The sequence below is a fragment of the Sus scrofa genome, chromosome 1 (genome assembly GCF_054392235.1).
Source record: "Sus scrofa isolate SSC_HxYL_T2T_F1_AM1 chromosome 1, Sscrofa_HxYL_maternal_Yorkshire_Landrace_v2.0, whole genome shotgun sequence".
NCBI classification, from domain to species: Eukaryota; Metazoa; Chordata; class Mammalia; order Artiodactyla; family Suidae; genus Sus; species Sus scrofa.
In genome coordinates, this window is record NC_139383.1 from 213363695 (window position 1) to 213378256 (window position 14562).

At 38.5% G+C, this 14562-nt stretch overlaps 1 protein-coding gene across 4 annotated transcripts in view; it reads left to right on the plus strand.

Moving 5' to 3' along the window:
• MLLT3 (MLLT3 super elongation complex subunit) overlaps positions 1-14562 on the plus strand; it is a 287600-nt gene that overhangs the window by 255873 nt on the left and 17165 nt on the right. For all 4 annotated transcript variants that reach the window (XM_013993522.3, XM_084984047.1, XM_003121886.7 and 1 more), the window contains exons 6-8: positions 9254-9329; positions 11200-11329; positions 14180-14279. In XM_013993522.3, the coding sequence (XP_013848976.1) occupies positions 9254-9329; positions 11200-11329; positions 14180-14279 (306 nt within the window). The remainder of the gene's footprint in view (positions 1-9253; positions 9330-11199; positions 11330-14179; positions 14280-14562) is intronic.

Here is a 14562-nt window from a genome sequence, read left to right on the forward strand (position 1 = left end):
ATATTTAGCACACGTCACTCCAGAATTTGAAATCTGTGTCATATAATTAAGATTTGAGCAGGTAAATTACAGAATTAAAACTAGTAATTATCTAAAGAGTTGATATTAAAACTTATCTTTCTTAGCAAACATGTATCCCCCAATATATGTATATTTCCAAATTATACCCATAGCAATAGCCATGCTAACATATTATGTACAAGAAAGCACATATAAAAATTTGAAAATAGAAAAGAAATGTAAATAAAGGTTCTATTACTTTCTTTTACCCCTATGGGTAACCGAGGAACTTGAGGGTGCTTTCATCTAGAAAAAAAGGGCTCCAATATATTACCCAAAATATGCAGTTATTCTAATTAGGAAGATACAGGCTTGTAAAGAGATAGCCCTTGAAACTATCAACAATCTTTTTTGTATAGATTGGTAATGAGATGTTGCATTTTTAACCTGATGTTGATTGGACAGTTTTAAAGCAATACTTTTTTCTCCAGTGGATTTTGATTATTTTGGAAGTCAAAGCACCCTGGAAATAAGGGCTTAGCAAATAAAACGAACTCTTGATGCTACTGCGATGGTAATAAATCTAAGCCTCACATTTAATGGGGGAAATTTTCTAAGATAGTCAAGATTAAAATCAATAACACTTCCTGACATTTGTGTAAGTCTATAAGGATTCTATTGGTATCAACCAAATACTCTGACCATTTTTAAGGAAGCCATTTTTTAAAAAGGCCTAAAGTTAAGGAAATTCAGTTAAATATTTTGTCAAGATGATCTTTTTTGATATATCTGTGTTTTACTTCAGTTAAGTACTATGTTTATAATACTCTGAATTCATTCTATTTAATTTAATATTTAAAACTGTATAAGCCCACACGAAGAGCTATAACCACATATAATGTACTTTTAGAACTTTGATCAATTCAACAGTGCCCTTGGAGAGAATATATTAGTACTTTTTCATTGTTTCAAGTGTCTTGTGCTCTACACAGTTTGGTTATATCATAAGTAAATAAATAGTTTTTCTGACAGTAGTTAAGGGATCTTATCATTAACTGATGAGCAGTGATATTTTGATGTTCATTGGTAAGCTTCAATAACAATTGTGGGGCAGTTCTATTGGAAATTTCTTTTTCTTCCTATTTCTCTTTTGTGAGGCATTACAGCTCTAAACCCTCTCACTTGTAACTTTTTTCTTCCCCTCCCATTAAAACACAGCAGAGGGGGAGAAAAAGAAAGACCAGTTAAAAGGTAAGTCTCTAAGATTATACCAGATTGTAATCTGGTATATTAAGAGCCAGTTGTGCAGCTCAACTTTTGGGCACACAGTCTTGCACCTAGGTGGTACCACTGTAAATGGTCTGTGTCCAGATGATTTTTCATTCCTAAAGCTCTTAACAAGTGAGTAATTTTCAGAACACATCTGGCATGTACACCATCTTGCAACAACTGGATTTTTTGAAAGATCACATGTTCCAGCCACAGTAGTCAGTAGCAGCCTTCAAAGTACAACTGGTGATGAGAGATAAAAGACTTGAGTCTCCTCTTTTTAAAAGAGAGGAAGCTAAAAGAAAATTATAGCCATCCCTAAGTGTGGAAAAGGGTCTTATGGAAAGATTTATAGACCCTTGTTCCCCAAGGCCATTTCGGTTCCTAATGGGATTTTGTGTTCTCAGACAGTGATGGGTACAAAAGATGATGGCATTTTATAATAATAGTGAAGATGATGATAATAACAAAGAAAGCAAATGCAATTGTAGAGATGGTGGCACCTCAATATAAAGCCAATTATCTTGGCACTCAGGATGATTTTCTTCTGTAAGTTGAAAATATAACTGAAATAAGGATCTTTACTGTTTTGCTAACCATAAGGAGGGCAGTTCTTTGGATCTTGCTCTATTGCAAGCCAGTGATGGGCATATCAATATCAATGGCTTTTGATAATAGAAGGGCCCAAGAGACTAAATACAATTATAATTTCACAGCAGTTTCACTCATAATACTTATAAATAAAGGTTTGCCAAAGTGATGTGTGGTTTCTTACCTGTGGTCACAGCCTCGAGTAATTAGCATTAAAGATTCCAGCTTCAATTAAACCTGTTTTCAAAGAAAGAGTTGTTGACAGGTTATTTAAAGCATTAAAATCTTTTTTTTTTTTAACCACTGGAGTTTATGGGAATCATATAGAAGGGCTGAGAAAAGAGTTGGGTAGATCATCCCTGAAGGCAAATAATGATTGTAGTGTGTTGCCTGAGGTGCTTACTGGTCCTTTTGATCAGTATCAGGAGGATCAGGACAGTTCAGAAGAGAAATTTCCTTGCTTTTTTTAAAACAAAACTTAGTAAGGTAAGTAGCCAAGGTCCAATGTAATATTCACTGGATGAACGTTAGAAGCAATTGATACACACATCTGGACCCAGTGACGATGTGTTTTGTTTTACTACTGGTTTGCTTTGGGCGCAGATCACAAGATCTCCCTTAGATGGGGGTGGGGGTGGGGACTTCAGTTTTGAAGTGACATAGGAAACTTGGTTCCCTGACACTCATATTATAAAGGGTGTTAGTATGTTCAGAATGCTCTTTTTAAATTGATATCTCTTTTTCAGGGTTAATGGGTATAGTAGAAAGAGCACTGGATTAGAAGTCACAAAGCTTGGTTGCAGTCCACCTAAATATTACCCATTGGCCACTTAATTTTATTGTGCTTCAGTTTCATTGTCTATAAAAACAGAGATTAAAAAATGTGTTCTGCTATCTTAGCTCTGGCTGCCATAACAAAAATACCATAGACTGGGTAGCTTAAACAACAGGAATTTATTTATATATTTATTTCTGGAAGCTGTGAAGTCCAAATTCGAGGTACTGGCTGATTTGGTTTCCCTGTAAGGGTTCTTTTCTTGGCTTGCAGCTGGCCATCTTCTCACCATGTCTTCATATGGGAGGAGTGAGGGAGGAAGCAAGCTCTCTGGTGTCTTGTCTAAATAAGGACAGAGGGAGTTCCCATTGTGGCTCAGCAGGTTATGAACCTGACTAGTATCCATGAGGATGTGGGTTCGATCCCTGGCCTCATTCATTGGGTTAAGGATCCGGTGTTGACAGGAGCTGTGGTATAAGTCACAGATATGGCTCAGATCCCGAGTTGCTGTGGCTGTGGTATAGGCAGGCAGCTACAGCTCCGATTCAATCTTCCACATGCTGCAGGTGCGGCCCTAAAAAGCAAAAAAACGGGGAGGGGGGGCACAGATCCTATCATATGAGCCCCACTCTTATACCTCATCTAAACCTGACTATTCCCAAAGGCCTTGTCTTGAAATTAGGACTTCAACATACAAATTTTGGGGAGACACATTTAGTCTACTTGCCTTTCTCATGGCAGAACAGATAAAGACTATGATAGAGCTACACAAATATGCATTAAGAGGTTAGAGTTATTGACTGATTTTTCCAGTCTTATTTTCATATGCTTTTCTGTATAAGGTTTTTATCTTATAGAGTGTTTATTTTGAAGCAGTTATCAATGTAAAACCAAATGAAAAGTCCTCTTGTTTCTAGTCTTTTAACAATTCACTCTTGCATTCATCTAGTTAAATGCAAGTGTTATTTTATTTATAACTTTCAATAGTTATTTCTTTGCTTAGCTTTGACCTTACCTTGTATTGATAGAGCTATTATTATATGTTACCTATTAATGGGAATTGGTAAGATAGAGTGCATTTGTATGATGAAGAACACTCTCTACAATTGTTTAGAATGGATGTCATTTTTCTTTAAAATCAAATATATATTTGAAAGTTGATTTGGATTATTTTCAGGTTCTTATGGTAGAAAGACCAAATGAAGTAGTTTCTGGGATATAATTGAGATACAACATTGTATTAGTTTAAGGTGTATAACATAATGATTTGATACCCATATTTCGCAGTGATTGCCACAATAAGTTTAGTTAACATTCATCCTGAGTGAGGTAGTCTTTGAAAAGTATATTACATTTGTGTTTTCCTCCTTGATTAGTATTCATTCTTGATAAGTCTTTCTGAATATTTGTGCAAAGGTAATCCCTATTGCAGGGTGTGTGTTTTCTAAACAAAGTAGAAATTTAGTGGAGAAAAAGCAACAATGTCTAAAAAAAATTATTTATACTGAATTCTCTTCCTTTCTCCTAAAGAAAGGCATATATAATTCCCCCACCTTTATTTTTATTGTTTTAAAGATCAAGTTGAAATTTTGTTCATAAATATAGTTACCAATTAGAAAAGATAATTCTGTTTTCTGATTACCTAAGGAGGAAGTCTGCTCCCAGTATAAGGAACAATGGCAGAGTTTACAAGTCCTGCCACGTGACCTACCTTGGCAGGTGCTCTTTGAAGAACTTCTAGGAGTTGTAAACATGTGGTTTTTCTTACTTGTCTTGGTCAAAAATAATCCTCCATAGAAAATCCATTACAAAATGATTTTGCATAGCCATTTAATGTTGAAGATTGCATCGCAAATCTTGGTAGGCTCATTGTTTTTGTAGTAAGGACGTATCTTATTTTAGGCAGTAGAGGAGTTTGTGATCTCTTGTAAATAATTGTGGTAACTAAATATTGCTTAGCCACCATTATAACAGCAGTGAGCCAGTTTTTTGGGGTTTTTTGGCTTTTTTTTTATACCAATTTAATATTGTCACTTCTACGTGAGAGTCAGTGCCCTCATTCTGTGAGGAAACTAATGCTTAGGTGATCTTTCCCAAAACACACACTAGTGAACAATAGAATTTGAGACTATTAAGCCTCAACTTTTGTCACTGTGGAGCACACCATTTAAAGAAACTTCATGTCTAGCGCATGATTACTCAGTAGATCAGCTAAACGTGCTTAGGGCATCAGCAAGAAGAAACAAAAAAATTCTTTAATGAGGAAAATTTTGATATTTCAAAAACAAGTCTTAAATGAGAAGAAAAATCAGAACCTCATTGGAATTCCCTAAACTTGGGTCTTGGCACTTACACTGAGGGAGGGAAAAGGAGGACACCATAATCCCTTCAGTCCTTAGGGCCTGTAAAGATTTTAATCTAGCCCCGCTTATGGTGACTATTTTTTTATAAAGTCAACAGCCTTACCTAGTTTATCTAATTATCCTTGATTTGTATTTTTGGAGAGTAAATCTGATTTTTTTAAAAAATGCAGTCTTCAAGTGAGCTATAGCTCTGTTTTGTTGGACTTGATAAAATCTAAGGTGGTGTCCATCTCATCTAGGAGCTGAAGAGCTTTTTGATCAGTTAAAATTTAAGTTACATTCTTTCCTGATCAACTTAGGTTAGTTTAAGGTCCATCCACCACAACACAATTATACATACTTCATAAATGTCTTTATTCACTGGTAACTGTGTTCACTCAGGGTGCTTTCTTGCAAAATTCTTAGAAGAGTGTGCAGGGAGGCTACCTCTGGATTGATCAATAAGTATCTAAATTTTCTCATGATGCATACTCTTATGCTTTTTTTTTTCTTTTTCTTTTTTTCTTTTTCTTTTTGTCGTCTTTTTAGGGCCATACCTATAGCATATGGAGGTGCCCAGGCTAGGGGTCCAATCAGAGCTGTAGCTGCCAGCCTACTCCACAGCCACAGCAACGCAGGATCTGAGCTGTGTCTGCAATCTACACCACGGCTCATGGCAACGCCAGATCCTTAACCCACTGAGCGAGGCCAGGAATTGAACACGCGTCCTCATGGGTGCTAGTCGGGTTTGTTAACCTCTGAGGCCCCATGAGAACCCCACTCTTATGCTTTAAACTTAAGATTCTTTCAAAAATATGTTTTTTGGAGTTCCTGCTGTGGTGCAGTGGGTTAAAGATCTGATGTTGCCCCAGCTGTAGCATAGGTTGTAGCCATGGTTCAGATTCAGTCCCTGGCTCGAGAACTTCTATATGCTGTGGGTATGGACACAAAGGTGGGGGGGATGGGAGGCATATTTTTTGCATTTATCAAAAAAAGTAATTAGCCTAATGTCATTGGTGTTCATTAATATCATTTGTTGAACTTATGAAAAACATGTCCCCCCAAGCATATTGAATCACAATCTCCTTATGTGTAAAATCCACCCAACTGATTGTGATGAGTGTCCACAGCTATGAATCTCTGAATCTTCGAGCAGTGGTTCTCAAAAGTCTGGTTGGCCCCCAGGACAGCAGCATAAGCATCGCTTAGGAACTTGTAAGAAATGTAGGTCCTCATCACTATCCGAAACTTACAGAATCAGTAACCCTGGAGTGGGGCCCAGGAGTCTGCATTTGAAAAGAAAATTTTTTTATTGAAGTGTAGTTGATTTACAGTGTTGTGTTAGTTTCAGGTATACAGCACAGTGACTCAGTTATATATACATATATTTTTTTCAGATTCTTTTCCCTTATAGGTGATTACAAAATATTAAGTATAATTCCTTATGGTACATAGTAAGTCCTTGTTGGTTCTCTATGTCATATACAGTAGTGGGTATATGTTAATCCCACCCCCAGAAGTCTTCATTTTAACAAGTCTTCCAGTTAATTCTAATGGGCATGAACGTATGAGAATCACCACCTTCAATCATCTCCTCAGCTCTAAAATTCCACAGTTCCTTGTCCTAATTGCAAAAAGCTTCCTGGACATTGGAATTTTCTGCCCATCGCTTATCTTACCCTTCTCCATCTACCTCTGTTGCTTTCAACTTTCCATTTTAATGTTTTCACTGAATTAACATGTCTTCTATTGTAAATCTCCTCAAATGCTTTGTGAAAGAGGCAGGGTGTTAATGATAAATGTTAAATAGAAAGCCTTTTTCTCCTGTTGTATTATGTCCTTTGCTGTTTGCCAGTTTTCCGATGGTTAGCAACTGTGGAATTATTAACCTTTTTTATGGTTAAGAAATTAAAAGAAGGCTGCGTCCAGCTTTGGTTCCAGCATTGGCATGGTGCTTGAGACAGATGGGTCACCTTTAGCATGGGGTATTTGGAGAGATGGCCCTCATCCTCTTGAACCTGATTAATGTCACTCTCAGCAAATAGCTCTGGTAGAACGGCTCCTTTAAGTCCAGTGCGACGTGTCCTGGCCAGGCAGGGTGGGGAATTAAGAGCTCTCTCTGTTCACTGTAAGGAAACCTCTCTTTTGGCTCCCAGATGGTTTCCAGAGCTATCAAAATAATACCGTTTGCAGACACTTTTCATGGCTGAAAAGAGCAGCTTGGAGAGGAAAGGGAGTACTCTGTGGACCCGGGGAGAAATGTCTTGCAGCTGGGCATCACACAGCACTGCCGACTGAATGCCCTTTCAGTTGTATAACTCACCATAGTGACTCGACCATGGAAGAGCCACTCGACAGAAATGAAGAGTACCTCCCACAGGCATTTGTACTCCTAAACCAGATCTTGTTTGTGGGCCACAAACAGCGGCGTGTGGGACCTTGTACTGCAGATCTCAAGGAAATCTCATAGTGGTGAAGGTTGGTGGGCCGCCTGCTGCTCATTAGCCATCCTGTCTGGCTCTTTTCCTGCAGGATGAGTGGTAGATTGCTGACACCTGGTTTCCCATCCAGCCAGGGGATGTGAAGTGTGCACGAGGAATGCCTGAAAGTGCTTCCTTGTGTCCGAGGCTGTGGAGCTTGGTGTTGCTTGGAGAGGAGGGGCTGGTGGGTTCAGTGCTTGGAGCAGAGGTGCGGAAATCAGGGGTGGAACACTGCAGCGTGAACTGAAATGAGATTCTCATCCTCACAATGCAACTTTTTTTTTTTTTTTTTTTTGTCTTTTTAGGGCCACACCCATGGCATATGGAGGTGCCCAGGCTAGGGGTCCAATTGGAGCTGTAGACGCCAGCCTACGCCACAGCCACAGCAACTCAGGATCCAAGCGACCTACACCACAGCTCACGGCAACGCCAGATCCTTAACCTACTGAGCAAGGCCAGGGATCGAACCTGCGTCCTCATGGACGACAGTCGGGTTCATTAACCACTGAGCCACCATGGGAATTCCACAGTGTGGCTTCAGATTGTGCTCTTAGATTGTCCCTCCACATGGCCCTTACAAACATAGTCAACCACTGAGCAAAGCAGAAAGATGTGTCCTATATGTGAGAAGACCTCAGATGTTTCTCAGATGAGTATGTAGTTGAAACTAGGAGCATGTTAGGAATGGGATAGAAATAGTCCACTCTGCCAATGCAATTTATTGACATTAAGTTATTTTAAACTAAATTGGACCTTAAATATGTAAAATTCAAGTGGGTGATGGCGTGATCAATTTCTCTGCAGGGTTCTGTCCATGTGTTTTCTCTTACCATCCTTACCTACTATCAAGTCTCATAAAAACAGGCAGATGGTGGAACAGAGGGCCTAGTGTGCTGCCTTCAGTAACAGATACAGAGCACTGCTGTGTGCGGTGCATGTTGCTCAGTATGAGGAACACCAGACAGATGCCTACTCTCTGCTTTTTTCCAGTGCGGGCAGGCTACTGAAAAGAAAAGGCATACCCAGCAGTGGTAGCATAATACTGCAGCTTATCTGATAAGTAAACAGATAATTCGTATTTTCAGTGGGTTTGGGGAAGACATGGAACTTGTTCTGGGTACTAAGGGATGAAGAAACTGCATTGGGAGTGAGTGAAAGAGTGGGGCGTATTAGGGTGCTGTTTCTCTGCATCACTGGGCTGTGGAACTAAAGAGTGTCATCTTGTTGTCAAAGTAAAGGGAATATTTTTCCCTGACTCATGTGTGGGACTTGGCCAGGTCTCCTTGTGAACATTGGCCTCCATTTGTGAACTGTGGATGAATGGGGTTAGGATTGGGTCACGGCCTTGGACCAGAGTGAAATTAACTGGCTCGTAATGTGATTGAACTAATGACCTTGGCCTCATTACCACTATGTTTTAACCAGTTGAGTCAATCAAACATTGCAGAAAGGGTAATCAAGGTATCTTTTAGGAAGAGATCCAGAAAGGAGTAAACATAGCAGCGGAATCAAAGCCAGGTTCTTTCCTCATGTAACACCCAGGTGTTTTTCTCTTCATCCTTGAGTTTTTATACTTGTTTCCGCCTCTAATAAAAATACAGTGGGCAAAACAAAAAGGACACTGATGCTCCCATGTTAGCATTTTTGACACAAGGCAATTTGTTGTCATTTTTATTGCACAGTGTCAGACCGCTTTTCCAGAGCAAAATATATCTATGTGACAACAATTGTTTATAATTGTAGATGTGTAGTGTCTGGTACATTTACTGATGCTGCCTTTCTCTTCCTCTTTAAAGTCTGAACAACCCAGTCCTGCAAGTTCCAGCTCCAGTTCCAGCTCCAGCTTTACACCGTCCCAGACCAGGCAACAAGGTACCTACATCTCCCAGGCCAACAAGGAGACATTTTTCTTATAAAAACATCTCAATGAATTGATTTATGGCCTATTTTCTACTGTTTTATTATTTGAATGATAACTTGGCTTTTATGCAGTTGTATTTATTTCCCCTAGGAATGCACTTGAGTATTGTTCTAATGTATGAGGCTGGCCTCTAGAAATTCCCCCTTTTCCAGTCCCTGCCATCAGAGTCCCATTTTACAAAAGGATTATAGACACAGCCCATTCCAGGGAGTTCCCAAAGGAAATACAATAGCAGAAGCTGGACTTGAGAAGCTTTGACAGAGAGAAATAGGTTTTTAGTCTCCCTCCTGGATATCTTGCGTTTTATTATTTTTCTACAGATTAATAGACCTTTTTCTTTGGAGAGTTAATTTGCTGTCTTTCTATTTTCTTCTACTTGAACTCAAAGAAATTTAATAAAAAAAAAATTTAAACCAGAACATTAACTAAATCTATTTTCCACTTTTTCCTATGTGGAAACTCTTCACAAGTGGTCCCCCCCCCCTTTTTTTTTTGCTTTTTTCTTTTCTTTTTTTTTTTTTTTTTTTTTTTTTTTTTTGCTTTTTAGCATGAAAAGTGAGATAACATCAAGAAATAATTTGTGTCTGAGCATCACGTTGCACATTACCTTTTTTTCAGTGACCACATTGAATTCCTGATGGCCTTGTATGTTTTGAAAAGGATTAAATTGTCGTATGTGTTTGGGCTAAGGCTAAGCTTCCAGGAAAAAAATAAAAGACACTGTTCATTTTGGCCGCTCAGGGTTCTTGTCCCATTGACTTCCAAAGATGAAAGACCACTGCGAAAGCAGAGAAATTTCGGTTTTGCAGAATGTGAAACTGTAGAGCGTCAATCCTCTTTTAGAAGGGAGTTAGTGATAGCTCAGATATTCCTGTCACAGACTAGACTTTAGGAATTGGCTAATCCAGAATGAAAAGCACCTCTCTCACTTTCTCAATTGCTTTACAATCTCTTCTGTTAAGATTAGAAATATCCTTTTTGTTTTCATCACACTTAAATGAATAATAAAGTGAAAATAATCCATACTAATGATTTTTTTCTTTAGCTTTTTTTTCCTAATTCTAGAATAAAATTAGTTCTGACTCGATTTTTCTCTCCCATCTAATACTGGATACTCTTTTAAATCTTCTGGGCACCTGATTTATTACATGGTCTTATTTATGTAAAGACCTGCTAGTATTTCGCCAGGAATTTCTTAAAAAGTAAAAACTGCCTACACAAAACTGTTGCAGCAAGACCTTGTGTCCAAGATCAATATGAAGATCAGAGATAGGACATTACACCACGGAATTGAAATACTTTATAATCTGAACTTGACTGAAATGCTTGCTTGACCTGAAATTGACCTTGAAATAAAAGGAACAGCTAAACCTTAATAGATCAAAAACTACCACACAAAGGCTGCCTTGCTAAGAACAAGTTACAACCACGGTGATTTATTAGTCTCAACTTTTCAATACATGGATTAACCTAACAAAACATGCAATTTACGAACAGATCTTTTTGTTTCTTTTTAAGGATGATTTTTCTTAGGGAAGAAAAGTGCATAGAAAAAAATTCCTAGGAAATAGAGATTTTTGAATGAACATTTTTGGGCATCCATTATGAAGACAACAGTGTTTTGGCAGAGGTTGCATTCCAGAAACTTCCAAATTTGTCACATAATTTAAAAATATATTTGATAACAATATATATACATATATGATAATGATAGTTTTTAACCAGTGTTCTGTGCTGGTGAGCATTCCCCCTGTGTCCGACATGGTTAAGTGTGTCTGAAGTGGTATGTTTGATTGCGTGTGGTTCATTGTCATTACTCAGGTCCTTTAAGGTCTATAATGAAAGATCTGCATTCTGATGACAATGAAGAGGAATCAGATGAGGCAGAGGATAATGACAATGACTCCGAAATGGAGAGACCTGTAAATAGAGGAGGCAGCCGAAGTCGCAGGTGAGTGTCTTGGAAGGAATGGGGTTCCCTGTGATGGAATCATACCTTTTCACCAGACCTGGTAGTATAAGCATGGCAAAGGTATGATACACCAAAAACAATGGCAGTAGGTGGTCACATTCATTTTTTAAGTTGGGGCACCTTAGCGTGCTTACACGCACCTCTACAGGGCACTATGTATCCCTTTTTCTCAGAAAGGAGAGGCCTTTCCTCTATAAATTTTATAGGGAAAATGTATTAGAAGTCCTTGCTCTTGAAAGTAAATGCTAAGGTACCAAGACTGGCTGCTGGAATAAACTGTTTTCATTTGAAAAGAATTTATGTAGATCCGTTGCTGTACATAGCTCAGAATTTGAGGAAATGTGTTTGCTGTTTGTAGGTAGAAATACATAATTGGCTTCAATGAATTATGTGTGTGACCTAATTAAAATTAGGATCACCTGTGTGTTTAAGTGTGCTGACAGATTCCTTAAGTAGTTTCAGTGCAGTGAGGCATAATTCTACATTATAAGGTGGTAATTCATGTCACTTATAATTAATAGTTAACTTGAAATTGCCTTGAGGATTTTCCTTCTTTATCATGAGGAAAACAAATAGGCCTGCTTATTTCAATGCATTTTGAGTAGAAAAAATATGAATCTATTTGAACTTAAAATCCAATCACATTTATAATGTGTTGTGTTAAATCTTTCCCCATTACCCATTTCTGTGTAGAAGGCCCTAACATTCCTAAAAAAAGAATGTGATCTGGACAGATATGTCCAGATATATTTGTTAATTGGTAATTCCTTAGTGTCCTTTGAGAAGTGGCTCCTTATAGTATATGGCCTATCAAATCTCAGTGATTCTTCTTTATTGCAATATCAATACCTCTTTCTCTACCTTGTCTCCCAAACCCACCCGTTTCTATTCCTTTAAATTTTTTTTTTTTTAATGTTTTTGTCTTTTTAAGGCTGTACCTTCGGCATATGGAAGTTCATAGGCTAGGGGTCAAATTGGAGCTATAGCCGCTGGCCTACACCACAGCTCACAGCAACAGTGGATCCTTAACCCACTGAGTGAGGACAGGGATTGAACCCACATCCTCATGGATGCTAGTCAGATTCATTTCTGCTGAGTCATGGCAGCAACTCTCCTCTATTCCTTTTAAATGGGAGAAAATAAGGTACCTTATGGCCTTGGCCTTATAACATTTCCCTTTAGAATTTTTTAATCTGACAAGAAGAAAACTGATAGGGCCAAAACAAGCAAACAAACCAACCTTCAAAAACAAAAAAGCAAAACAAAACAAAAAACTACAAATGGACCAAAACTTGTAGGTAAGGAGTATCATACACCAAAATCCAGACCACTGACTGCTCTCCCATTTAACTGGTGAAAAATGCATGGCCTGTTTAGACAGTTTCCCAAGTTATTGTCATGTAGAAGATCTAGCCATTCTGTGATAAGCAGCGCCTTCCTGGCCCCTCTGAGGGCCATGGGTCCTCTGAGTCACCATGGGTCAGATCTTACAAGTTGGTGAGTTGACTGATGTGATGCACTGTTTTAGAAAGGCTCTTCTCCCCTCCTGACACGTGCAGTTAGCACAGCCCCCGCCAGCGTAACATTTGATCTTCATTGCACTTGTGAAGTCTCAACTGTTTAATCAGTTTAAATACTCAGCCTTCCACTTCAGTCAAGAAGCATTTTAAAGCAGTGCTTCAACTGAACACTTCATTAATGTAATTTAGTTAAGAAAAACAAGTTCCATCAGTTTTTACTAAAAGGATATCCCAGCATCTCCCTTTCATTTCCTGCCTTGTATCTTGTCTTTCTGAATATATTACAGACCTAGAATGTGATTGCCTGTTCAGAGTGAAAGAAAAACTAGCCAGATTCTAAAGCATTTTCTGTTTCTGAGAAGAATGTTATGTTAGGTTACTATAGAACCAAAGACAGGGAGCAAACACTAAAGGACATTTCCAAAGGAGCACATACATTCAGCAGATTAGACTAAAGAAATATCTCCTATTCTGGCTAAAAGTCCATTTTATTCTGAAAAGAGAAATATCTGGGGAGGGGATGATATTTTTATTGTCTTTCGTTGTTGAAAGATCCCATTGTATTTTTCTAAAACAGTTATCCCAAACGTGCTGTGTTTTCATGTTGCTGTGGTGTATTTCCAATGAATTTTTGTAGCAGGGCTCAGAACTAGGGTCAGTTTTGCATCATTACACAGTAGAAATGATTGGTGGTAGTGTTGGTTGGGCTTCACGCATTTCATCCTTAGTCACCCTCAGCTGTCAGTCCTAAATGGCTGTGGTTCATATTTTTCTTAGCAGCTGCTGCACTCCTGCAGCCTATATTTTAGCTATATTTGTACAGTTTTCACCTGTAGCAAATAAGCATGGGGAAAGAGGAACAAAAGGCAGTAACCTGTGAACTATCTAATTTTGCTAACCTGCAAGCTTGGGTGACATGCTTATGATAGTAGGTGGATGGAGCTGAAACAGGGAGTTACATGAAAAAATGAAGCCAGTAAAATATACTGGCCAAGCACCAGCTTTTGGTCATACTGCTTGAGTTTGAATCCTAGAACCACCATTCTTACCTCTGGGACCCTGTGAGTGATTCGGTCTTTGCAAGTCTCAGTTTCCTCATCTGTGAAATGGGGATTGTTAAATAAGAAGTCTCAGGTAAAACAGTTAACCCAGTTCCAGTCCAAAGTAAATGCTAAAACGTGGTAGTTGTCGTAAGTTAAAACACATTTCCGATGACTAGCATTTGGATTCGTTGCTCTCTGCATCTATTTCCTTGAATAATTCCATAATTGTATGTAATAATGCACATGATTTCTCTATTTCTTTTCAGAGTTAGCTTAAGTGATGGCAGCGATAGTGAAAGCAGTTCCGCTTCCTCACCCCTCCATCATGAACCCCCGCCACCCTTATTAAAAACCAACAACAACCAGGTAAGTTGCACGTCTCAAGACGGCAGAACTAGATGTGATCGTTTTTACACAGCACACAAAACATTTTAGCCCTTAAATTTTAAACAAAGTCCCCCTTGAGAGCAAATAAGTGGGAATCTACAACCTTCGGAATAAACACATAGAGTAAGAACTTCTGTTGTCAAGAAAAGTATATTCCATTGGATGGGTTATTACATAGATGCAGGAAGGGATGGTGACCAAAAGAGTTGCCCATTTACTCCTGATTGCTGTATATTTTCCCTCTCAGTAGGAAGTAGGCTAT